Source organism: Onychomys torridus, chromosome 1 (genome assembly GCF_903995425.1).
Source record: "Onychomys torridus chromosome 1, mOncTor1.1, whole genome shotgun sequence".
Taxonomy (NCBI): domain Eukaryota; kingdom Metazoa; phylum Chordata; class Mammalia; order Rodentia; family Cricetidae; genus Onychomys; species Onychomys torridus.
This window is the reverse complement of record NC_050443.1, coordinates 24,578,955-24,606,816: the sequence shown is the minus strand read 5'-3', so window position 1 is coordinate 24,606,816 and position 27,862 is coordinate 24,578,955. Positions and strand designations below refer to the sequence as shown.

At 44.4% G+C, this 27,862-nt stretch overlaps 1 protein-coding gene across 11 annotated transcripts in view; it reads right to left on the bottom strand.

Moving 5' to 3' along the window:
• Nucleotides 1–27,862, bottom strand: part of Znf536 (zinc finger protein 536) — a 453,564-nt gene that overhangs the window by 247,147 nt on the left and 178,555 nt on the right. For all 11 annotated transcript variants that reach the window (XM_036179480.1, XM_036179490.1, XM_036179517.1 and 8 more), the window contains one exon: nt 4,893–7,070. In XM_036179480.1, coding sequence (XP_036035373.1) covers nt 4,893–7,068 — 2,176 coding nt within the window. In that variant the 5' untranslated portion in view covers nt 7,069–7,070. The remainder of the gene's footprint in view (nt 1–4,892; nt 7,071–27,862) is intronic.

Here is a 27,862-nt window from a genome sequence, read left to right as displayed (position 1 = left end):
GAAACAGCTCCCAAAGTTTGGGGGGGACAGGAATCAGGGTGATGGAGGAAAAGAAAAAAGCTGACAGGCGTAGGAGTAAGCCCCCAGTATGAAATTTTATTTTTCAAGAAAATTTAGACCACCTCCTGTTCAAAGGTCTCTTTAGAAAATGACACGCTGCTTCCTGCCTGTGGTCCCTGAGTTTACTCAGTTCAAGTTGCTAAAATCATCTAACAATGACTTTTTTAAATGAAAATGGAAGTGTCTTATCTATCTATGAGGGAGTTACACCCATGCACTTGGTTGGGTTCAACATTCTTAAGGAGTTTGTAAATGGAATGATTGTTTCCCAAAGTTGTGTTCTATAAGAGGGCAGGAGCCACCATGCCTTGGGGGTGTTCTCCCAACCTTGAACTCCCCTGGGGTGGAAGGTAGAGACCAAGGGACAGGGTGCAGAGTCTGGTACTACGACGGGTTTTCCCAGAATAGCCTGAAAACTTTTGCTTTCTCTTTCCTCTACTGATAATGACTGTCTTCAGCTCTGAAGCCAGCTCCCCTCTCCCCCTCCCAGCCCCCTGTTGCTGCAGCCATCCCTGAGCTCCAGTATAAAGTTTGGCTTTTGCAGCAGGAAGCAGCTGGGCCAAGCAACCAGCGAATGATAATGACCTCAGAAATCTGCTGTTCGCTCGGCAACAATAGGGTGTTCAGTCTACTGGAAAATTGTGTTCATCAGCTAACTCTGCTCAGTTACTAATTGACATTGCCAAATATTTTAAGAACAATTGGAATGCACAAGCAAAAAAAAAAAAAAAAAAAAAAAAAAGAAAAAAAAAGAAAGAAAGAGAAAAGAAAAAAGAGAGAAAAAAGAGATCTTAATCCTCAGACTTCAATGTTTTTTTCTTTTCTTTTTTGTTTTTAAAATTATCTTTTGAGGGCTTGGATTTGTTTGTGTGGAACAGGCAGTGGTTATCATGAATGGGGGTGGGGAGGGCGAATCACCAGAGGAAAAAATGGTGGGAAAGAAAGAAAATCCATCATCTCACTATCTATCCCCAATGTATTGCAGGAGGGTCTGGATAAGGGCATCTGAAACAGTGGTCAATGGGCCTATGCGGGATGGAGACTCAGCATCTCAGGAATGCATTCTAGCAACAAAAGCAGACTGACCCCCAGGGCTTTTAGCCCAGCTGACCAAATAATCCTTGCCCAACTCAAAATATTATAGCAGAAGAAGTAGGGGTTAACGATATTTCCATCTTTGTATTTCTCTCTCCCTGGCTTCCATTGATCATGCAACTTTGCTGACTTTATTTAATGAACGGAGGGTCAATGCATTCAATTACCCCCTTCCCACCATCAACACTTCAATTATCCCCACTCCAAAATGATGGGGAATTCGGAAGGTAACTGCCCTGTTGGATATAATGAACAGTATCGTTTCTTAGTACATTAAGTTTTAATTATACTAAGCATGATTTCCAAAGCAAAATCTGAAGAAACAGAACTTTGGTTGTTTTCTGACTCAGAGTAAAAGATAGGATACATCGATAGTTTGAGGGGAGGTTTTAAAGAAAGATGCAGAGATTAATGTCATCAGAGCCTTTGCATGAAAGCCAGAAAATGAGGAGGCATCAGAACAGCCGCCCTGCTCTCTAAATGTCATAAAAGAGTAAAATTTATAAGCCGATGCTCTCCAAATAGTTTCGCTTTGCAGTGCACATGGAAGCAAATGACATGCTCTATGGTGTGAAATTACAAATGAGTCAAAAATAAACAAACAAACAACAACAAAGGGAGATGGGGAGGTGATCTGTGTGGCAAGTTCTGTTGCTTTTCTGTTAGAAAATACGACCTCTCCGTCTGTCAAAGGTCCTAGTTTTTGCGGTTGATCTTAAGCTTGGTTCTCAGCAGTTTGGAGAGGCAAAAGAACAAACACATTTTCTGGTTCACTGGAATCATTTTCACATGTTCACTGATTCAAACATTCTTTTGCTCACATAACAAACAGCTGCATCCCACATTAGCCTAGTCAGTGACAGTCGCCCATCTTGGCAATAACTGTTTGATTGCAAACTTGACCCCTTCTTCGTCTCAGTCTGAGCAAGACATTTTTAAACAGCCACTCCGTTCCCAATCCTCCTTTGCAAAGAATTACATCAGATAACAAAGGGCGTCTCTGCCACTCATTGTAAGCCTTCTTCTAGAGATCTATTCTAAGAGGCTCTGCTAAAAAGGTTTTTTATGATGAATTCAAAACTACTATCATGTTAAGAGCAGCAATTTATAAAGAAGAATTCATTGGTTAAGATCTGAAAAAATAGTTTCTCAGGCCCTACTGACCCAGTTTTCAACAAAAAAAAGAATCAAGTCATGCAAATGAAGTTTTGTGACATTGTTATGCAGTCTGAGAAATTTGTAAGACTGTGTTTTGCAGTTATTTCTTAATAGAAGCCTTAATAAGTACTTTTTTTCTTTACTGAGGGCTTAAATTTTTTCCCTTCACCTTGCAGGTTTCTAACAGGTAACAATAAAAATACCTATTGTGTCAAGAGTTTTATTTAAATGCATCTTTGAATCACACTTTATACAAGTCACACTTGTTAAAAAGAAGAGGGGAAAATGAACCAGATTTGGTCCAGAATCCTAAATCCCAGCAAAACCTGAATGCCCTCAGACACACAGCTGATTTGGACTGCAGATTGAGTATGCCATCCATTTCCCTACTTAGTCAGAAAATTATGAAAGGGTCTGATTTGAATATGAAGAAAACAAAGAAGTCAAACCCTAAATGAAAAAATCAGTATTCACAATTGTAAAATCCTTCAACGGGGAAAATAAATTGGAGAGCTAATGCCAACTTCTCTTAAACAATAAATAAATAAATAAGTCTGGCTTTTGGTGTGCGTTTTTTCTTCCAGCACAGTACTTAGAGATGGGGAAGCAGCAAGCAGCTGGCTATCACTTGGCCAGAAGGTGATGAAAACATGGTAAACATGTCATTAATAGAGCCGAACATTTGGTATTGAAATATTATGCTAAGACCCTCTTGTTTGAGCGGGTCTGGGACAGGGAATGGAATCTGTCAGTGTGAAAATCACATCACTCCAAAGACTAAAGAATTCCAGTTTGCTTCCTGATCTCTGTTCCTGGTAGCTCCCCAACCTCGGAAGAGCGAAGAGCGAAGAACACATTTTCTGAAGAAGAGACCCCTTTCCAAGAGGTTGGAAAGAGTCCCTGGAGACAGCAGAGGGATGCCCGGAGCTCACCACCCTGCACGTGGGGACCCATCCTGACAGAGCTCCCACTGACAGGAAGGACAACTTCACAACTTCTCTTGAGCACAAGGCCCCTTCACACAGTGTGCCTCATTCTCCTGTAGTCCCCACAGCCTTGTTAGACTCTCCCGAAGCATCTTGTCAGTAATAAATCGCCAGCAAGTCCAGGACTCCACGAGCAGACAGTGTGTTTCATGGGTATTTAAGCAGCAGCATTAAGTGCTTTCGGAATCTCTGGAATGTGTAGTTCAGATTTATGTGTATTAAACAATTATTTACTGGCTTGTAATAAGCTTACACACACACACACACACACACACACACTTTATTCTACTATGAGTTTGTTCTAGAAGAAAGGGAAGCTGAAGAGAGAGAATTACAACGAAGTGTACAGGCATCTAGTTAGTAACTATAGCAGTGAATCGCCTCTGCGACAGAAATAACAGCCAACAGAGAAGGCACGCGAGCGCGCTCACACGCGCGCACACACACACACACACACACACACAGAGAGAGAGAGAGAGAGAGAGAGAGAGAGAGAGAGAGAGAGAAAGGCATGCACACACACAAATAGAGAGAAGAAAAAAACTTTTAAAAAAATGACCCTCAGCAGCACACTGCCACATCTTTAACAGTGGGCAATGCAATGCCTCGAGGTGCCTCAAACTGTCTTTCATTTTCTAGACTTAATGGCTGATTGCAGAAATCAATGTTGCCATTAGTAACAGGGTATTTGTTATGGCATGATTTCCTCTGTTGTTAGGCAGTAGAATGATTACAGTATTAGCGAGGTGCTTTCTTTATAAAGGGCTGGAGATATAACTTTCAATTTACTGTCCATTAGTAAGGGACTTTGGAAATGTGGATGAAGGCAACCTCTTACCTGCTGTTAGATAGCGATTTTAATTTAGCCATCTTAGACTAGTATATTTTTTCTTTTTTCTTTTCTTTTCCCTCCTCAAATAGGGCCAGGATGCTTCAGCATTTCATAGACATTTTTGATGACAGATTTTTCTGCTTTGCTAAAATAGAACTGTATCGCCCATGCAACACAGTACAGCTGATGACACACAGCCATGCATCTGTGTTTCCAAACCTCTGTGCTTGACTAAAACCATTAGAGGAAAGTGGTGTGGCTCTAGGGGCAGGTGAGCCAGACTGCAGTTTCAGAAGGGCACAAGACGTAAGTAGGTTTGGCCTGGGGAGGGAGGCTGGGAGAGAACTCCCAAATGAAAGGCTGTGTGGGTACAGTTAAGGGGAGGCAATGGAAACCCTCCACGTTCACATCCATATCTAGAGCCAAGCCTGAGCTCCTGGGTTCCAAGAGACAATGTTAAGAACCAGTTCCACAAGTGGAGCTGAATAGCTGTAGGGAAGGGCAAAGCATGCCCCATCAAAAAGCATGCCACCATCTCTACCACTGGAAAGGAGGAGGCTCAGCTGCCTTTTGCTAGTAGCCACAGTTCAAGGTTGAAAGAACAGTCCCGACTTTGGAGCAGGGCATCATCCTGAAAGATACAGACACACAGCCCAGCATCCAGCCTGCCACCTTTTGTGGTCCAGCCACACTCAGAACCATCTTAAGGCCCGAGGCTAATGTGCAGGACCAAGCAGGTCCCTTTCTTACTGTCAACCTACCTGAGGAAGATGGTGAAGAGGGGTGTGGACTGTCCTCCTGGGCGCTCCCTGTCTGCGACAGGCCACCTCCAGCCCCACTCTCCTCAGTCACATTAGAGGAGCCCGGTGTGGTGGAGCGGCTCACTGACTGGGACTCTTGGTCGCTGCCTGAGCCACGCCGCTCCTCCAGGCCCACGCCCACGTGCAGAACATCCTCATCATTCTTGCGGTCCCGCTTGTGAACACGAGAATGCACGACCACCTGGTGGTAGGTGCGGAACACTCGTCCGCAGTCCGGGCACTCAGTGGGCTTTTCCTTCAAGTTCCCAGGACCCTGAAGGTTGTATTCGAGCGTCTGGTTGAGCCCATGTGACAAAAATTCCCGACTGCCTTCTAGAGGGTCGAGCTTATTTGGCAGATCTCTCTGATTGCCCACTTTAGTGCTGTGAACCAAATCAGCAGGCATTTTCTGCTTGGAGCCATCTGCTCCCACTAACACGTACTCCCGCTTCTCCTTATCAAACAGAACTCCGGTGTTTGCCAAAGTGTCTTCATGGTTGCGGGTGAGCTGATGCTCTTTAGATAAGAAGCCATGTTCCATGGCCATGCCCCTGGCCATGAGCTGCCAGGCCTGATAGCTGTTCACTGGGTCCATTTCTGCAGCTTTGGCAGCTGCCTGCAACCGTTCAATGCAGCTGGATTTTAGTGGTGGCACAAGGTTGAGGCAGCCCAGAAGGGAGTGCTTGTCTCCCTCTGAGACACTATGAGCCATACTGGAAATGGGGGACAGTAGCTTTCCCAGAACCTCTTTCTCCTTGGCCGGGAGCTCCCCTTTGCCATAGAGCTGGGTGGGCTCGCTCAGGCTGGCTTTGTCCTGGGCCATAAAGCCACTCTGCAGGCAGGAAAGGTACCTCGAGTACAGGTTGGCATGGGCCTCCTGGGACAGGCCACCCATGGGCACTGACACCTCAGGCTCGGTGGGGGACTTGTTCTTCACCGACAGCTTGTTGAGGTGGACCTTCATGTGATTCTTCAGAAACCAAGGCTCTTTGAAGCGTCGACCACAGATCTGGCAGCAGTGCTCAAAGGAGTCTTTGTGTTTGCGCATGTGGCCCTTCAGGAACCAGGCCTGGCTGAACACCTGGCTGCATACCTCACAGCGGAACTCATTGGCCGACTGCTCTCCACCACCATTGGGACCCTGGCCCTGGGCCGACTCCGCAGTGATGTGTGCCTTCTCCACGTGGCTAATGAGCTCCTCTTCCTGCGAGGCCGCAAAGTCACACAATGTGCACTTGTACGGCTTATGCAAAATACGGATGTGGCGGTCCAGCTCCTCGCGCTTCTTAAACTTGCCTTTGCAAAAGGTGCATCTGAAGCCAGCAGCTGGCGTCACCGAATCCTCCTGCAGACTGGCCGGCTTGGGAGACGGTGCTGGGTGGGCTACATCGGGCACACTGTGGTTGGGAGGCAAGGCTAAATTGCAGGTGGCCAATGGAGTCTGTTGGGCATGTGCCAAGGGCTTGAGATCAGACCTTGGTTGCATCAGACTGCCCTTCATCTGCTTGTCCCGCAGAATGGCCCTCTCTTCTAACTCGTGCAGCAGTCGGTTCTCCTCACGCACCCGCCCGCGCCCTTTCCCCAGGTTGCCCAGCTTGTGGGTCCTGAGGTGAATCTTGAGATTTCCTTTTTGGGCTGCACGGTGGTCGCAGTAGGGGCACTTGAATGGCTTCTCACCAGTGTGAGTGCGCATGTGCAGGGAGAGGATGCTGTTGAACCGGAAACGCTTGCCACATAGAGGACACGGATACTTCCGGTTCTTTCTGGCATCATCCTCAATGTCACTCATCTGAGACATGATGCCTAAGTTCTGCCCATTGAGGAACTGCTGCAGGTCTACACGCCCATTGAGGCTGTTGTCCACATCACGACCCAGCTGACTGGCCAGCAATGCCATTTGGCTGCCAATGGGCTGTCCGCTCATGGGTACGTGGGCCTTTTCCTCAAGGGATGCAGGTGGCTTCTCCTCTGGGTTGGGCCGCGGATGAAGCTCAGGAAAGGCATGGCTGAGCTGGGAAGTGATCTGGTGCAACTTCTGGCTCATGGCATACTGGCCATTGAGGACTGGGCCACTCAAGTGAGGCTCAGCTTCTGGTGCTGTCGAGGACACTCCAAGGCACAGACTTGCTTCTTCCATCCCTAGAAATAAAAACAGAGTTCAGATCTGTGCCAGGTACAGTGGCAGGAAGAAGCAATAGCATTAGTTGGGCATGGGTGGGGGTGGGAGAGGATGTTTGCATTTCAAGACTTACCCACCCATAACAATGCTAAGGAATTAGAGTAAAAAACAATAATAAAAAGATGAATTATTAAATGCCAATTATGCAATATGGCAGTGTCCTCCAATTTGTTTTGGGAATGGATCATCTTCCTTGTATTCTCTATTTACAGACTGCAATTATTCATTCACATTTCAATTATTAATATTTTACCATTTTCAACACCTAATAACATATCGAGGCTCTGCGTGTTCAATGGATCCTCCTTTCCTTTCACAAAATTCCCCTACCTGTTGGCTCAGTCCAAACTTTGCCTTAGAGCAGAGTGGCTTTCATCGAAAGAACAACAGGACACTTTCTTTTCTGTTTACTATATTCAGTACACTCACCAGTCTAAGACGAAAGAGATCATTTTGTGATTTGGCCAAAGGAAAAAATATAGCACCAATAGCATGATATTTACTGGTACATAATAAAACAAGATAATGTTTTGGGAAAAAATAAAGTAAAGGACAGGCTTTAGAACAATAAAAGAGATTTTGCTTTAGTCAACAAAAAGTGCAGTAATATCTCATTAAGCTGATTAGTATGCTGCTTAGAAACAGTACTAGGTGCTGTAACACATGATTATAATCATAAAAATCCTTCAATGTTTGCAAGGAAGCATTAACGAGGTATATTAAATTTTAAGGAGACTGCTAGTAGCAGCTTTGCAAACCTCAGAGATTAAGATTTAACCCTTATTTTACGAAACGATGATTTTTGTCATCTGGTAACCATGTCCATCCTATACATGATCTCCTGATGGAATCTTGGTGGACTTGTGAGGCTGTTGGTGTTTGGAGGGAGGTAGACTTGTGCCATATGACACTTCCTCCCTGTCCTTTGGCTTGCAAGACAGCTGAGCCAGGGTCTTTGATTGGCCTTAAAGAGATCTTTTGCAAAACTAGATAAAAACCAATTAAAATCCAGGGAAGATGCCATAGGAAGTCTCAACCAAGTTTGAGTGTTTTTAATAACTTTCCCAATATACAGTAATGAGTACAAATTGTACCTGCAGTATGTGTTTTGCAGAAAATTAGAACTCAAAGCTGTTTGTTAAACACAAACACTCAAAGCTAGTCTGTGTAATTGTCTTTAATAGTCTCCCCTGCCCCCTCCACAGCCAGTACAGAACAGCAAATGCCAGACTGTTCCAGGTGGATCAGAAGGCAAGCTCTCTTCCATCACAGCTTGCAGGGTGCTTAGCTTGGAAAGCAGAGAGCCCATGCCCAGACTCCCTCTGTTTCCAGATATGCCTTCTCCATGAAGGAGTCCAGATTCACTTTCTGCTTTTAGATAGGTTTCTGCAGATCTCCTCTTTGTATCCCAGTCTTTCAATGTGTTGGACAGCTAGATGGTCCAGGGGCCCTGTGTTTAACCCCAGCCAAAACTATGGGGCTAAGAAACTTCCCCTGGGGCACTTGTGAGGCCAGACTGTGGGGCAAGTGCATTCTGCCCCAGCAGAGTTGGCTGTTTTCTGTGTTGCCTACCAGGTTGACTAGATAGTGTGTAGGATGGTGGTCTCTGGTGGGAGACTGACTGCCTTGGCAAGAGTAAAGACATAGTGTTTAGTTCCAGGAGGGAGAGGGACTTCAGTCCAGTTTAGCCCTTGAATGATGGCATGGTCAACTGTGCACATGCTCACACTCATTCACAGAGACACATACATGTTCACTTGCAGTAAAAGCAGCTTCCAATTTGCCATCTTCAATTTTGAAGACTGGTCAGGAGCTAGGTTGTCATGGAAATTCTAGAATTCATTCAACAAACCAATGAATTCTCATTGTGCACCAGTTTCTATCATTGAAGATATACTGATGGGTATGACTGTCAGACTCCAGGAATCATGGAATCCACTAGCAATCAGGGGGAGGGTACTCCCATAGTATGGCAACTATAGGCATGAGTAGCCTCCAGGGCCTAGTCTGGAGCCCTTCAGCACCTTCCAGTCCTATCAAGCCACGCTGGCTCCTGTCTTGAGCAAATATGGATCATGTCCCTGGAGCCACATGAGAGCACACAGAATTCCACCCTGCAGCTCTTGGGAAGTTTGGAGGCCAATATGATTGGCCTATTTCCAAAGGCTGCCCAGTTGGCCAGCTCAGTCAGGAAGATGTGCTATTTTAGGTCTCCAAGGCCAGGTGCCAGTTCAGCAGAGATAGGGGAGGAGGTTGGGAGAGTAAGCTACAAACTTAATATCAGGTTGGACAAGGGGTGTCAAGTTGAAGTCCATGGACGCCTTCACCTGCCAGCAACTCAACATGGGAATCTTCAAGTTCACCTTGAGTACAGAATTCTTCTATTCTGCCCCAAAGGAAATATTAGTTGTTGTTGTTTGTTTAAATCAACACCATTTTTTTTCTAATACCAGTGCTAATGTTTTAGTGGAGGGGGAAATATAACATTCTAGAATGTGCTATCCCAGTTCTTCAGAGTTGTCTTCTTGATGTAGGTCTGAACTTTCAGGGCCTTTTGCACCCACTTTGATGGAGGTTGGTCCTCAGCTCTGGTCTATTTCATCTTCTAACTCCCTTAATTGGAGTCCTCCTGAATAGGCCAGTGAGTCACCACTTCTCTGAGGGCAGATGCCATGAGATGAACCCTAAGGCTCTTTTGGTTCACCTTGGATTCTGTGTCCCCCAACAATGGACAAGCATGAACAGACCCTAGAATCACTGCTTATAGGAGCAGCTAGGCCCCAAAGGCAATTCACCTTCATTTCAACCTCAACTTTTCACAAGTTCAAGAACATTTATAGTTCAGAGGCTGAAGGTCTAAAAGCACCAGAGAGGGTTACATCATCACTGTGTCCCTCCATCCAGGTGCCCATGTGGATCATATAGTCTTTAGTCACCTTTGCTGGCCCTACTCTGGGCACTAAGGGACAGATAGTGACCACTCCCTTCAGGATCTAACCACCACAGAGCCCATACATTCAGAAGGACCAGCCATGACCCAGAAGATTCTCCAGGCCCCTGAGATGAGCCTGGCTGAAAGCTGAGCAGTGAGTGTAACTGCTCTGCTGCTGTGTGTCAGATATATCTTCGACTCCTCACTTTCCATGAGCGGGTGGGCCCAGGCTGCTGCTGGCTGTCATTCCAAACCACGGCCTGCTACTCCACTCAAAGCAAGAAAGGGGAATGTGAATTCTTGGAAAGAATGTGAGGTAATTGATGTTCTGTCCCTGGGCCAAAGAAGCCGAGGCAGGACAAGCTGGCCTTGGGCCCAGCCTGGAACTCACAAAACCTCAGCTAGCCCCAAATTCTCCACACTTAGCAATCCACAATTCATTTAGGTCTCACCTCAACCATTCAGCAAGTATTGGTCATAAACCTTCTAACGAATCTGCTTTGTGGGCCATGGGCCATCACAGGAAAGAGATGAGAAAGTATCTACAAGAACTATGTTCAAGGTTAGAGAGATATGCCATGTGTGTGTGTGTGTGTGTGTGTGTGTGTGTGTGTGTGTGTGTGTGTGTTTGTACACTCACATGCAGTAATGTACAAGCACAGACATCAAGAATGACTGTTAAGAATGAGGCAGGGGTTCCTCAATGGTGTCACTCCAGCAACTCACACAAATACATACCGTGGGAAACGAAGGGTCATTTATCCTACTATTAAAGGATTGGATCCAGCTGCTGCTGTAGGCACTCACAGGACTGGAGGAGGTGGACTTCCTGTGAGAGCTCCACTGTTCTTATGGGGAGTGTTATTACTCCTTTCCCTAGCCTTCCAGGGACAAATGCATAGAGAATGCCTTCCTGTGGGGATCACACTGCTTCCTCATAGGACACACAGCAAGTGTCTGACCCCCACCCTATGGCTAGCTCCTGATAAGCAGAGTATTCATGCATATCTATGTACAATTCTGGACTTCAACAGCCAGTTTCTAAGGAACATTTTAGCCCATGTGCTTACTACTAGCAGCCTAGCTAGGAACTCAGCATCCATGCTACAGGAGCTGGGGGCCCACATCAAGAAGTCATGGGCTAACAGAGTATATGCCATGACCCAGGCCTTCAGGTACTGAGCAGTCTGAACCTCTGAGTACTATAACCAATACTTTCACGTGGTTAGAAAACTCAAAGTATGATCAAAACATATAAACCAGTGAAAGCTATAGCTCAGAGGTAGAATTCCTGTCTCCCTTCCATTAGGTCCTCAATCCCTAGTACCACAAACACACAAACAAAATAATTGCTCAACAATGAAAATGGCCTGCTCTTGACCTACAGTTTGTGGTCCCATCATGTGAATCATTAAGCATTGGTTGATGGATAGAAGGAATCAATGAATACATAATTACCTAAATCTAGCAAAGGCAGGCAACTGTTCTCACTGGCAGTTAGAGGTCACAGAGACTATCATAGCATTCCACCTGGTCCTGACCTACCCTGAGTCACAGTGAACACCACTGGCATTCAACGTCATGGTCGATAGAAGAATCAGCCTGGCATTTGAGTTTCAGCCATCCAACATTTTCCAACATGGTGTTGGAAGTTCTGGGTTCCACCTATGAAGACAAATGGGTCTAGCAAAGGTTTTTGAAGGCCATATGTTTTTTTCCCCTGAGTTCTGCAATGCCACCATTCATGAGGAAGGGAATGTCAGCTCTTGTGACACCTGCCATTGGATATAGACTATTAAAATGCCTTCCCATTAGCCCATCACTACAGGTATCTGGAGCCATTCAGCTGCTTTTGATAGCGCTACTGGTTATTTTCATTTTTGCATTACTCCTTTCAAAACCATTTCCTGTGATATCAATGACAAAAGCACTCACTTAACTCTTCCGAGAGGACTTAATTGTATCTTTCCCTCAAGATGAAATTTAAACTATCAGGACACCAGAAATTCCAGTAGCCATAAGTTTCAATAAGTTTTGCACAAAAACTTGCAAGCACATGGAAGGGAGAAGCCTCATCAATCGTCTCAAAAATAAAGATCTTGCCAGTAAGTTGCATGAGTTTGATTCTTATACTATGAAAAAGAATGTCACAAATAAAATGACTTTCAGAGTAACAGCAAGTGGACTTTTTAAAAATTAAATATTGTTGTCTAGCCAAGCAAAACTAAAAATTCTATATTTTATCAAAGTGGGCAAAAATGCTGCCTTGGACACCTTGGAGGAACCTCACACCTGAGTTGCCATGCACAAATGGAATTTGTTTCCCTTAACAGTACGAGAGGTTCCAAAACAACTGGGTTTGTTCAAAAGGGTCTCATAGCCAGTAGTTCTGGTTATGAGGAAACATTCATCTCCCCAAAAGCCAAAAGACTCTGGCTCCTTCCTGTAACCCACCTTGCTTTCTTCTGCATAAGTTAAGCAATAATCAGAGAAGTTCACCTAGGCTACAATTGGCTTATTAAATACAATTTTCCCAATTGTTGATGCTTAACTGTTTAAGCAAGGTTGTTTTAAACATCACACATTCCTGTTCTGAAATACAGAACACCAGACTACTGAACCTTCTTGGGGTCATTAAACAGCTGTAAACATTATTACAAAAATAAACCAGAAATTTCAAGCTTACATTTTGGCCTAGAGCTTGCTGTACTAAGCAAACTCAAGCACTTTTTTTTTTTCAGTTCTTACAATCAACGCTGGTGACATTTGGGCATCCAAACAAATTACATCACAAACATTACTGAGGTGGGCAGGATACTGAGTGGTTTATTTGCCAGATGATTAATAGATAAATAAGAGGGCAGCATGGGTGACCTGTTCCATTTTTGACTGATGTGTAGGCAATGCTTTGAGACAGGGCCAGAAATAGTTAAAAACCTTACTGAATATATTAATGAAAACATGATATTCAAATCAGACTATGAGGGATGGAAATTGTGCAATGGAGAAAACTGAGTTTGGGCTGAGGGTCAAACTTTCAAACTTCCTCAAATCAATGCCTTCACTGCCTCTGATGGTGAGTGGGACTTGGCAGAGCTGGCATAGCATGGGGCAAGAGGCAGCAGCCATGTTGCTGGACACATTACCACCATCAAAATCTTTGTTGCCTACACTATCAACAGCATCTTCATCTTCATAATGTTCTTCCTGAGGAAAGATATGCCAACACTATGCCAAGCATATCACAGTTATCAGTTCATATCAGCCTTACACAACCTTACAAGGCAGGTGCCTACACCATTATAAGTAGTGAAAAATAAGAAAACTAAGGCTCCTAAAATTAAAGTACTACCAAGTCTGCTGGGCAACCTGACTCCCAAACAAAGACAAATGGATGGGCTACTTTTAATGTTAACACCACATACATTCATGTTGCATTACAACACTCACATGCCAACTCTTTCACTCAGACAGTGAAAAGGAGGAAGGAAACCACAGCCATGGGCAAGTTCATACCTGGCCATGGAATACACATGTGAAGATATATAAATAGAAAGGCATTTCTGAGGACTGTGTTGGTAGGGCAGAGGTGGTAGTCACCATGAATATAGAAAGCATATTTGTCCCTTACTGGTTGGTAGACCAGAAGGGTACCCAAAGTTGTTTTAGGCTCTAATGGTTTCTTACTATTTACAAACGCTGACACATCATCTGTGGTGGTGTTGTGTTCCCCAAAATATTGTGCACCCTAATAAACTTTTCTGGGGTCAAAGAACAGAACAGCCACTAGATACAGAGGCTAGGAAATGGTGGCATTTTAATCCTAGCATTCCAGAGGCAGAAATCTGTCTGGATCTCTGTGAGTTCAAGGCCACATTGGAAATAGCCAGGCATGGTGACACATGCCTTTAATCCCAGTAAGTGAGCCTTTAATACCAGGAAGTGAGGGCAGAAAGCAGAAAGGTATATAAGGTGTGAAAACCAGGAACTAGGCTGGTTAAGCTTTCAGGCTTTCGAGAAGCAGTTCAACTGAGATTCATTCTTAATGAGGACTCAGAGGCTTCTAGTCTGAGGAAACAAGACCAGCTGAGGAACTGGCGAGGTGAGGTAGCTGTGGTTTGTTCTCTTCTCTGATCTTCCAGCATTCACCCCAATACCTGGCTCAGGTTTGATTTTATTAATAAGTACCTTTAAGATTCCTTCTACACATCATCCTCTAGTCTCCTTTTCCAAATCAAGGAGGTTGCTCCCTCAATGAGGAAAGATGCCACCTGAAGAGCCATTGAAGAGAATTCAGTGGTGTGATCCCCCACTTGTGACCTTGAGTACATGCCCAGGCCTCAGTTTATGAAACTACCTGATAATAACTGTTCTTTTGACATCCTAGAATTCTGAGATGGTAAAACAACAAAACCCAACATGGCATGTAAATGATTGACAACTCTAGCTCTGCAAGAACCCTACCCAGATACTAACTGCAACATTTAGTATCCTTGTTTTTAGATTCAGGAAGCATACTGTATTAGCTGGTCTTTGTTTCTGTGTCCAACACAGAAAGATTTGTTTTGGTTTGTGGGTTCAGAGGATTCAGTTGCAGTTGCTCAGCCCCATGGATTTGAGAAGAGCTTCATGGCCACACGCATATGTAGTAGAGGAGAGCTATTCACCTTGTGGCAGACAGAAAGCAGATAGATAGATAGATAGATAGATAGATAGATAGATAGATAGATAGATAGGTATAATATACCCCTAAAGATACACCCCCAGTAACTTACTTTTTCTGAGTAACTCCTACCTTCTAAAGTTTCCAGAACCTCCAACATAGCACTACAAGCTGAGACGTGAAGAAATATAAAGTGGGAGGGAAGTCTGTCATGGAAAGGGATCTCAGGATGATGAGAAGATGGTGTCCAGAGTTGGAAGATACAGAGGTGGAGCACCTTTCTAGACCTCTCACAGTCCACCCTCAGCTCTCCATAGCTGTCAGTCCAAATCTATCCTCCATGTTCTAGCTGGCTTTTCCAGGAAGCTTTCCCAATTTGTCCCCAGGATAGAGTCAGTCACACCTTCCTCAAAACCAGCAGGCAGTGTCTCTGAATTGTTGAGACACTCATGACATCTGTCCTTCATGCCCAGCCATAGGAAGTCATGTGGTTTCTCTTCCTTTGCTGGAGCTGGGAGTGGACATACTATCCTAACCAAGCATTCTGCAGCTCCAAGAGGATCCAGGCCTGGGAAAACTTCCCTCTACTGATTATTCAACTCTATGCCCAAGAGAGGATGGTGCCCAGAGCATCAAAGAAGTGAACAGCATAAATTAGTCCTGGTGACACAGAACTGTGATATCAATGTTCTTTAGGCTGAGGCAGGAGGAACACCAGTTCAAATCATTCCTGGGCCATAGAGTGAATTCAAGGGTGACCTGGGCAACTGAGTGAATCCATGACTCAAATAAAATGTGAAAAATGAAGGGCTGGGGATGTAGCTCGAAAGTAGACATACCTATTTGCTTAGCATGTACAAGGCTCTAAGTTTAATCTCTAGCATTAAAAGGGAAAGGGGGAGGTAGAAATCTGTGAGCAACAGCCCAGCCCCTACCTGCCAAAATCCAGTCCCTCAAGCCCTGCTTTGGTTCTCCTGAATGAGATAATCTGGAAAGAAAATTGCCCCCTTGTTCTCTGGAATTGATGTTATCTCAATGCATTCATGTCTGTCATAGAAATCAGGAAGGAAAGGAAGGGAGAGAAAAACAAAGAAAAGATAGCAAGAAAGGGTGGAAGGGAGCAGAGGAAAGGGAATAGTAGAGGAGGAGGAAGAGAAGGGGAGGGAAGAGGCTTTGGGAGGAGAAGGGAGAAAGGAGAGAAAGAGGAGAGAAGGGGGGATGGAGAGGAAAGAAGAGAGGAGGGGAGAAAAAAGGGATGAGGGGAGAGGGGAGAGGAGGGAGCCCAGCCTGTACATGCCTGTAAGAAAGGCTTCCCTTTTCCAGGACAGTGTGAAATATGAGAAGGCAGCAGCCTTATCAGGAGTGTATTGATTGCTACCATCTTGCTGGCTTTCTCGGTTCCCCTTTTAAACAGAGCTGGTCATGGCAGGAAGTTAGCTATTTAATCCCCTATTAACCTGCCTTGGCTTCTCACTCTGCCTGTGGCCTTGGAGGGGAGCATCCTCTTCTACTCACAGCCAGTGCTCTGAGAATGGGGAGGCTGGCAGGTGCCACAGTGAATAATGCCTCCTGCCCCAAGGGCTTTAGGGAGCCAGAGAGCAGGCTCTACCTCCACACCCTTCACCCCAGATTAAAACCATTTACATCTGAGCAAACTGGAATAGAATCCCAGGTAGACTGGTTTCTTTTCATTTCACTGAAGTCTCAGATCGGATTTAGCCTGAAACTAAATATAACAGAAAATGTCTATGTGTCATGGTGACCAAAGGAGGCCTGGTTCTGAAGAGGTTGACCTAAGAAAATTTATCCATAGGGCACTTATAAAAGACAAGAGCTCAGATATGTACCATCTCTTAGACATGTAATTGCTGCTGGATACAACATCTGGGAACATCCTAAGTGCTCCCCTGGCTGTAGCAGTGGGGAAGACCAAAGTCCTTTTTGATCATTGAGTCCCTAGTTCAACATCCTTGGCTCCCACCATCCAGGGGATCACCAGGTTGATCTGGCATGGCCTTTGCTAGGCTGATGGGAGAGTGAATGATGTCATTGATGGAACTGGTCCTGAAAAGGGGCGTGGCACAAAGCACAGGTGCATTGAAAGGCTATACCTGCTAACATCCTCCTCCTCCAGCATCTCCTCCTCCTGTTCCTCTTCCTTTGCCTCCTCCTCATTCTCCTCTTGTATACCCTCCCTATCCCATTATCATCTGCACCTCAACATTGCAGGTAATCCTCAGCCCTCCTCTGAGCCACACACTCAGGGAACTCTAACAGTCACAAGCATGTGGCTGCCAAGCAGTTAATGTGCATACCTCCCTTATTTTTAAAAGTATTTTCAACTAATAAAAAAAGTTGAACACCTCCATTTGAAACCTAGACAAAAGCTATGGGACCAGGCAATTCACAGGAGACATGGAGTTTGGCTAATGACCATAAAAATGTCACTCCATACTAGAAAGCAAAATGCCTCAAAACAATGGCCAGTTCCATTTACAATCATTGTATTAAGGATCAGTCACTAAGTTCCCCTCACAGAGGTGTGCTATGGACATGTAACATACCCAAGGCAGAATTGGGAAGAAGAGAATTTGGCGGCTGACCGTGGGCTGAGGATCTAAGACACAGTGAGGACATATGGGAGCCATAATATTCCTTACAAAATCAGAACCTAAGGAAGACAGACTAGCAAGGCAGGCATTCTGCAAAGTGCTCCCAAGTATATGTCGAGATCAGAGGTAGCAACAGAAACCTTAGTGTCAGAACACAGTCTTATATTGCCTACTTTCCCCCAGAAAACTTGTAAGAAAGCATGTGTGTGGCAATTCTTCCCAGAGAAATATGCTGCTGGGCCTCATGCCACACTGTACAGCACCCAGAACCTCTGCCAGCCCCAAACATCCTTGCTTTCCCAACATCCATGAGATTTCTCCATTTACTTTTGATGACCAAAGATGTAAAGTCAACATTTTCTCTGATGTCCATCTAAGCAGAATTCATGTCAAAGACTTTCGGAAAATCACCACTCTTGTCATCAACTAGTTCCATGTCCCACCCCTCTCCTCTGCATTCTCTTCTGCCTGGGATCACTTGTGAATAGAAGCTGTGTGCACCCTTCCCTCAGAGATAATCCCCGAAGGAAGCAATACATAGACAATAATGGCAGAGCTGGATAAGTCTCAGAGACTGCCTAGCTCCTAGTCAGTCTAAATGCCTTTTACACATAGGTAATCTGAGGTCAGAAGTTGGGGATGACACATGTAATTATACATTAAGGTAGCAGCCATGTGTATGTGTCATACTTCCACTGGTTAATTTTTAAGTACTCAGAAATAAGGGAGATGCTAAGTAAATGAAGAGACAGGTGAATGGACAAGTGGGTGAGCAAGTGAATGAGTGGGTATGGATTTGAGTAATAGATAGGTGGGTGAATGGACAAATGAAAATGTGAGTGGATGGATGGGTGCATGCATGCATGCATAAGTGGTTTGGTGGAAGGGTGGACGGGTGGATAGGTGCATGAATGGGCAGATGGATAAAGGAATCCTTGCTGTTCACACAGAGAGATGGATATGCATTCTAATTGCAGATTCCTACTGGCCTTGTTTCTCACCTCTCAGCTACCAAATGAGTCTAGCTGCTATAAAAATATGTCCACAACACACCTCCCTCCACCAGAATTCAAGCTCATTAACATTCTTCAGCTAGACAACTTCTAGGCCCTTGATCCTATGATGTCCTGTGTGTAATGACTCATGGGGTTTAGGAAGTCAAGACACCCATCTTCTGTTGTCTCCCTAGACCTCTGTAGAGCCCAGGGATGATGTGTATGCTTATAAAACATCCTGAGACCTCCAAGTCCCCACCATCTGGGATGTGACTCTCCCAGGATACACTTAGAAGGTGTCTAGAGGCTGCTGCATTGGACTTAGGATTGAAGATATCCCAAAGACATGTTCCTGAAGTTGTCCCTGCAGACACCCCATCTGGAAGCCCAGCTCAGGGGGCAGGCTGGAATTTTTCCCTTATCCTTTGGTGTGTTTGCTTTGTATCATGTTACACCAGGCTGATGTGATGTAATGTGACAACCCCCAACCCATGAAATACATGAATCAGAATATTCCATGTATTTAAAGGAATACAGTTCTTTTCCAGAAGTGGCTAATTATAAACTGCAGAATTTGTAGTGCTGTTAAAGTCAGTAGCAGGTTTTTAATAACCAGGGTATTTTGTAACTCAAGTTCTTTATATGCCCAAGGAAACCAGTCTCTACATGTTTGTAGCTTCCTTGGGGAATGCAAAGATCCTGCCAAATGGACCACTTTTGTGAGGCTCCTAAGTCACACATGGCCGGCACTAAATATTGACCATGACACCCCACCCCCCACCCCCCGCAGTTCTAATGGGAGGAAGATTGTCCTACGTGGAAAAGCTCTTCTGAAAACACCATTCCAGGCTCCAGAATCCTTGCCGTGCCTGGGATTTCCTGTATGACTGTCCACAACAATGGCGGGCACAGAAAACTGAATGCAGATTCTTTAGTCCACTGCAGGGGAACTAAACCAGTGCTCATCCCCCACCATACTTGTGTGCCAGAGAGCCTGATGATTTTCTCATATCTCCTCAATCCCATAGCTGAGCCATAGTATCAGGGTGACTATCAGATTAATTGTAGATAGTCAAAATATTCCATTGTCCTGCCTTGGACAGTTGGTTCAAAGCTCAGCACATGATCTAAATCATGCCAAAGAGAGTAAGAACTAAAGCTTGTCAGGAAGTTGCAAGGAAGTTCAGGTGCTCTCAGTAAGATCTGGAGCTCCAGCAGCCATTTTGCTACCTAAAAGTATCTACAGTGGTCTCCACAGTGATGTGCAGCACTTGAGTCCAGGGCCACCCACCACTGAGGAAGTAGAGGAGATAAGTCACCTTCTCATTAGCATAATTTGAATTTCTGGATCAAATGGTACCTGAAGCTGGTACTGTGTACGTACCACACACTCACATAAATAAACACAGCCTTCTGGTGGTATTGGGTTGGCTATTCTGTCAGACAATAGTAGTGGAGTTGTGGAGTCCTGATGGATGAAGAAAGGAAGCAATTGGCTGTATCCATGCTGCTTTCTCAGTGCTCACTCTATCTTCAGCCCTCTCCCTGCTCCTAACTCATTGATATCTTTGCTTCTTCTCCTGTGCTCATTCAAACCCAGCATAGCTTGAGCACAGGGGTCTCTATGCACATTCTGAGAGACCTAGCCATGTGCTGCCTTGGGTTTCTCCAAATGTTTCTGGATTATGAAGTGGAAAAAGAAATGGTGCACCTTCCCCCTCATACCTGACCACACAAGGCACAACCCACAACAGGGGTCAAGATGGAGAGATGGTTCAACATTTAAAAGAGCTTGTTGCTCTTCTAGAGGACAAGAATTCAGTTTCTAGCACCCACATCAGGCTGCCCATAAGCACCTGTAACTCTAGCTCAGGAGGTCCGATGCCCCCTTCTGATCTCCCAAGCATTGCACATACCCACACATAGACACACAATTTTCTTTCTTTGTTGTTTTTCGAGACAGGGTTTTTCTGTGTGGCTTTGCACCTTTCCTGGAACTCACTCTGTATACCAGGCTGGCCTCGAACTCACAGAGATCCACCTGGCTCTGCCTCCTGAGTGCTGGGATTAAAGGCATGTGCCACCACCGCCCTAGACACACAATTTTAAACTTAAATTGCTCACTGCACTGGGCTGCCCCTTGCCATTAGCCACAGGATCTGAAACCCCACAGCAGGGCATTCCTCTCACAGTTTCAGGTCAAGTAAGAATGAGCTTGCTGCTGGTGCCCCTGATGTCCAACAGACCGCTGGAGTCTGTTTTTAACAGACCCCCTGCTCATTACATGTCAATCCTCCTCTCCTATCACCATCTAAGATCTCTAGCCAAGTGTCACTGCCTTGGCTTCCCTAGACCCAAAAGATGCCTTTGCTGTCCACTCTGAGAACCCCCCATGCTCAGCAGACTCTGTTACTCATAAACATGTACAGGCAATGGTGAAAGTGCCCCCAGAGTGTTGCCTGTGGTATAGGTGTCATGAGTGCCTCTTGCTCCTATTACCACCATGAACTATAGGGAATGATTCCTTGTCACCTTTTCATTGTAGAAGAAGGTCAATAAGGCCAGAGGTGCACTCAGAGGCCTGGAGCTTACCCAGTGCTCCACTTGAAGTTCAGGCTCCCAAGCAGCCGTCTTTGTGTGAGAAATTAAGAGCATGTTGCTTGGAACACACAGAAAAATTAAATGGAGGGCAAAAAATGAGCTGTCATTGGCTCCCATGGTCCAGAAGCTGTGTTCTCACACCAACATCATGTATTTCCTGCAAACAGGCGCAACCCCAGAGCTTCAGCATAGCCATGGACCTATAGGCAGGGAGCTTCCTGCCCAGACCATGGAAGACCTGACCTCATATCTCTCTTTCCAGAAGCCATGCTTGGCCCTAACAGGAAGCCTGTGATGTCTGCATCTGGGTCCTTTGAAATCCCAGCCATGTTATTGCTTCTCTGCCTGCCCACCTGCCCCTATCATGTCTTAGACCCATGCCCACAACTGTGGCAGCTGCAAACTTTGCCCCTTTTAAAGCCCCAGGAGAGTTTCCTACCTTAATGTGTCTTTCATGCAGAGTGGGCAGACTCTTGGAGGTCGGAGACAGACTGAGAAGGTCATGTAAAGTGTTACCTCTCCATTGGCCAGAACCTGGCATGCATAATCTCTGACCTATTAAACCACTTTACCCCTAGCATTCTAGACTCTACAGGTCTCCATGTCCAGCAGAGACTGAGAAAAGAGACTAGCTGACCTCTTACTCATTCATTCATTCATTTAATCAGGCACAGAATAGCCATTACATCATTTTCTGCCATCTTTATTAACCATAAACTCTGTGATGGTAGTGACATTTCCTCTGTTGCATTTCTCTGATGCCCATTCAAGTACCATAACCACCCTGAATATGTTTTATTGCTTAAATTACTTATTGTAAAATATGCAGAATACTTATGACAAATATTTATGTAGTCGATAGAGGGGAAATTGCATGAAAAGATAGATATGTGGGTGTGCGGATGGATAAACAAGACTATATGTCAATAAATAGAAGAAAGAATGGATGCATGCATGAATGGATGAATAAATGAGTGGGTGGGTAGAGGGAGGGATGTGTGGATGGATGGTTAAAAGTATGCCTAGATAAAATGAATAGATAGATAGTACATAGTTGGATAAATGTGCAATAAGTAGATGAAAGAAAAGGATAAAGGGGGATGAATGAATAGAGGGATATGTGATTGTCAGAGAGAGATGCAGGTGATTGGAAAGATGGGTAGATGGATGGATAGATTATGGCCAAATATATAGGTCAGTAGATGACTGGCTGAAGAGTGGAAGGATGTGTGGATGGATAGTTGAGGGGATAGATGGATGAACAAATAGGTAGATGACTGAGTAGAGAAATACAGAAAATAGAGGAGGGATAGAGAGAGATAAAAAGATAACAAATGGAGAGATATTTGGATAGGAAGACGAAAGGATAGAAAGGAATGAAGGGATTGATGGATAGATGGGTAGAATTTAAGGGATGGATGGATGGATGGATGAGCAAGGGGTCAGTGGATGGGCATGTACTTAATGCTATGTGCTACAAAGACCACAGATGCCAAGCATTCTCTAGATGGGAAGAGGGTTCTTTCTCCAACCCCAAGAATTGGAAAGGCAGTTATTCCCTAGGGACACACTGGCAGAGGATTGGCAAGAGAATTCAGAGGTAGATAAAGGGTAAACTCAGCAGCCATGATATCATGTGGCAACTAGGAGCCCTGTCTCAGGCGGCTGGGTCACTGGGCTTGTGAGGCATGGCTGTTTCTCAGAGAAGCACGTACTTCTGAGAACATGACTCTGGGGTCTTCCTGGGGCATTTTCATGAGGCTCAAAGCTACTCTCAATTCTGGATTCCATACTGTCTTCAGCCTCCTAAAATCTGAACCTCTCTAGTATCTCAGAGTCCTTCATCTATTTCCATAAAATAAATAAAATGAAAGTAGTAAGTAGTCTCCAAGAAGCTTCCATACCCATGCTGTCCATCACAGGCTCCATACACCATCTTCCCAACACTTTCTGCTGTGTAGTGGAAATGCAATGAACCAACAGCACATTTTTGCAGCATCTTGTACCCCTGCTAATATTTTTTTAATTAATTCACTATTTTTTACTTTAATGCATTTAAAGGGAAACTATATCATTACCCTAAATGGAAATTTGTATCACTTGCTCTAAATTAGAGGTAATTATAAAAATAAATAAAATGAGAACAATGTTATTAAATTCTGGTAGAATTCTGCTGTCTGCAGCCAGTGCTGGCCTGGGGCCTGTATTGCTCTTACAGAGGCGGGGAAGACAAAGGGGTGGCTAAGGCTCTCTGGGAACTAGAAAGAACATCCTGCAGAGATCTCAGGCAACGCAATGGGGATAGACCTCTCATCCTGGGACTCAGACTGTTGCACACATGAGTCCCTATTTCTCCCAAAGCCACCTTGGACCCTACCTGTGGCTCATTTCTCCATAGTCAAATTGTTTGCCCTATAAGAACTAAGTGGTTAATCTTCACTGCTAAGTTCAAAGTGTTGAGAATCACCTAGAAGATTGGTAAGGCACACCTCTGGGCATGTCTGTGAAGACAGAGGATCAACTAAGACATACTCTGAATGGGGGTGGTGACATCTATACATGGCAGGCCTAGACAGGATGCAAACAGTATGAAGAGGAAGCACGCTGAACACCGATATTCCTTTCTTTCTGCTTCCAGTCCATAAAGAAGTGAAGAGAGCCCCACATACCCCTGCTGCCATGATGCCTTGCCCAAGTGCATAGGACCAAGTGAAAATGTACTGAAACATCCAAAACTGTGACCCAAACAAATCCTGCTTCCCTGAAACTGTTCCTGTTGGGGGTTTTACACAGTGTCAAGAAAAGCGACCAACAAAGTGACCTGCCTCTTCCGTCAAGCACTGAGAGTCCTCAGGTACCTACCTACCATAGATGAGGGCCCCTTCAAGAAGCTTCAGATGAATGGGAATTGATTAACCTTTCCTCCACATTGGAGGGAGCAATTAATTGGAAAACACACAGAACTCTTCTCTTCTCTGGCTCCTGGGCTTTCTGTATTTCTGATCTGTCTTCCCTGGGTAGATGGCTTGCCCCTCTTTTCCCTGATACAATACCCTGACAATGGCCCAGCAGCTCTGAGCCCGCATCCCTCAACGCTCCTGCGATTTGCTCTTTCAAGAGAGGAATGCTTCAAGTATCAGTGAAATCTTTATAAGAACAACTAAATAGATGGGATTTAGCTCACAATGAACCGCATTTTTTCCTCAAAGGCTGAAAACGGAGAGTTTAGAACATTTTTTCCCCTGTTTTGAAGAAAGATTTTGTTTTTTCCCTCATATTGCCTGAGCAATACTTCTGACGCTGGAGATTATCGGCGCGCCAGCCGAGCTTGTTGTAATTAACACGCAAGCAACGGCTCCAGTGCCTAGTAATATATTTTTCTAAGACTTTGATGATGCTGAGAGATTTTGAGTCCCTCATAGCAGACTTTGAAGCAACAGCATTGGATAGAGACACCTTAGATGAAATTGAAAATAACGTGAGTTTAATATGCTTCCCCTGGAGGTTTCTAGAAAGAATTGGTTAAAGGTATCTGTGTGCTATGCTGTGGATCAGGACGGGAGAAAGTTGGTCTTGTAGGCTTTGACAGGCGGAAGCGCTCTGATTGGTCCGTTTTCAGCAGAGTTCGGGCCCTTGAGTATCTTCTTTGGTCTCAAACATAAATGGCTTCCTTAAAGGATTTAATTAATTCTTAAATGTGCACGGGGCCCGTGAGCACAAACATTAAGTTGTTAAATGCATTAAGTCAGATTCTGTTCTTAGCCATGCACAGCAGCTCCCAGTGACATCCCCAGGAGTATCAGATATGGGTGGATCCCACAGATGCCCAGCACCCTGGATGCCCAGATACCCATCATGTCTTCAACTCCTGCTAGGGAGCATCAGGCTTGTGACTCCTCTTTGGGAGGGGCCATCGCAGGCCTGCCCCTCCTCCAGTCCTCAGAAGGCATGCCAGATGAGAACTCTGTCCCTTCTCTACTCTGCTCTCTCTCTCCTTCACTGAGCTCTCCAGGCTGCTGATGACTTCCCCGTGCCTGGCAAGGACATCGTGGGGCAGGGGACATGTTGAGAGAATTGCCTGGTTGGGGTGAACTGCAGTGAAAGCAACCTCATGCAGAAGCCTCCCCAGATGTGAGCACATCAGGAAATGATGCTCAATCTCTGCCGCTAGATCACTGCCTATTCTCGGATGCAGGCCAACCTCCTGTCCTCTGTATTTCCTCACGCTCTGTGCCCAGTTCATATTCTGTACTCACCCTGTTCAAAGCCAAGTTTCTTTTATGTTATCTGCCTTACAAGGATCTGGTTTGAAACTGCAGCAACCATATAAACCCTTGTAAAACTGACCGTGTGTGTGTGTGTGTGTGTGTGTGTGTGTGTGTGTGTGTGTGTGTCCATGTTCTCATGTGTGTGTGCATGTACTTATAAGGATGCATAGTCTGCTTGTAATATGTAAGAAAAATCTTTGATGGAGGCAATAGCATGAAAGGGTATCACTACATAGTCTGGGCTGTTCTAGAATTAGCTCTGTAGTCCTGCTAGCTCTAAACTAGTGATCCTCTGGCCTCAACTTCCCAAGGGCTAGAATTGTAGTCATATACCACCACATCTGGCTTACAGTCTCATATAATACTGGGAGGAATGAAAAATGATACAATTTTTCTGAATAGCCTTTTGAGATATATATTGAAAGCCTTAAATATATTTATAACTCATGACTCAGTTTTCCACTCCTAAACAACCTAAGATGCTATCAGAGAAAGACAAAACTGACAGGAAATGCCATTAATAGCAGAAAGGGAAAAATATATGGATGCCCAAAATGCTCCAAAAATGGAAAAGTGGCTATATTAATGCTGCTGTGGAATACTGAGGTTAAAAATCAGACTTTTCAGCAAATGTTTTGGTGGATGGGAAAATGGTGCTATTTCAAATAAAACATAAGTTTTAATTACAGCATAACACATACGCACATACACACACACACACACACACACACACAGAGAGAGAGAGAGAGAGAGAGAGAGAGAGAGAGAGGGAAATGAAAGGAAATATTCTAAATATCAGCAAAATGATATTTCTGGATGGTGGGATCAAATTTATTATAAATGTTATTGTGTATTTCCCAAATTATATAGGTGTACATCATTTCTCAAATTCTAAAAAGAAAAACAAGCAAACAAACAAACCCTTCTTTTTGGAGAGAAAACAAAAATGCAAGAAAATGTACTCTCATTTAACAGGGGTCATCTTTAACGCTTTTAATTAAAAAAAAATAAATGTGAGGAGCTTAAGTTTGACCATATGCTTAATTTGGACTCAAATAAGGTTACTAACCATTAATACTAGAATAGAACAATAGTCATTGTATTGATGAAGGTGTTTTAATTGCGTAATTTCCGTTAAAATGGGATTCTGTGTTGACAGTTTTATGAAAGAGTAAGCTTTCACATTGGCCCATTGTCAGGAACACACTTCCAACCTCCCCTGGCCTTTGCATTTTCTAACTGTGCATTTCCCTGACCCTGTGTCTGGTATACAGGTGTATAGGTGTTCCCTAAAATGACAGCAAAATTAATCAGGAGGCTCATTCAGGAAGCAGAGGTAGCTTACAGTATTTTATCACCTGGGATTTGCGGCTTTTTGCAGCAGAGCCTAGAAAGGTGAAGTGTTCTGTTAAGTTCACCCCTTGTTCAGTCACTGACCACTTAGACTTAATAAAACAAGGGGCATCAGTGTCTTCTCTAAGTACACCCCAGAGCACACCAGGAGCACACCAACGCACATCCCCTGGGATCCACTGTCTCCCTGGGGAAGAGAAGAAACCACACCTGAGCAGATGAAGGGTGTTGCCTTCACTTCAGGAGGGGACACGCGTCCAGGGGACTGCTTCATGAATACCATAAGTGATGGCACAATGTTCAGAAAGAGGTTTCAGTAAAGCCAGGGAAAAAAGCTCACCTGATCCTTCTGCAGATCGTCATCAGAAAAGCCTGAAGCAAAACTGAGTGTTTGTGTCCGATCCTTAGGGAAAATGTTTGGTAACATAAAAATAAAATCATCAAAAAAAAAAAAAAAAAAAAAAAAAATATATATATATATATATATATATATATATATATATATATATAAATGATAAGTATTGGAAACAAAGTAAAAATCCTTTTCTAATGGTATGTATGCTTAAGCAATTAGAAGTCTCTCCCACCATCGCTTTTTTTTTTTTTTTTTTTTGGTCTTGCTCAAATCCTAAGAATAGTATTTAAAGTTATGTTGATGTTGCCTTTTATTTTGTTGGAAATGCCCCTGGTGTTTTCCCATATGCATGTCCTAGGGTTCTTTTGAGGTGGGTCTTTCACAGATCTTACTTTTGCATTACTAAACATCTGCCTCCCCCAGTCTCTGGAAATAACACAAAAGATACTTTTTCTTCCATGCAGGATAATTTCTTAATGGCATTAATAAACAAGTCATCAGTATGCCAATAAGTTTGAGATATTCATGGAAGATGGAAAATGATTGAGAGTGGGTTTATAGACACAGAGAGAGAAAAAACAGTGAGGAACTTGAAAGAAATGAATGGACCCTCCACATAAAATGCCTGGTGGTACAAGAGAAGCCTCCAAAACCAAGCACCAAATATTGCATATGAAAGACATGAACCTCAGGGGCTGAAAAACACCTCAGAGTGAGGACTGGGCTGAGAAATGGGGAGGCCCCACATTTGTTGCCAGGAGCCTCATCAGGCAGGTAGCTCTAGAGCAGTCCTCAAAGCAGAAGAGCATTTTGAATATCCAAGAAGCAGAGGGACAAGATCTCTGAGGAGACTGCAGATACAGTGGGGGAGGAAGGCAGGAGAGTTGCTGCTTGCTTGTGATCCTGAGACTGCCTCATATTTAGCAACCTAAAAGTGAGTCGGACCACCCAGAAACCCTCTGCTGTAGACCCC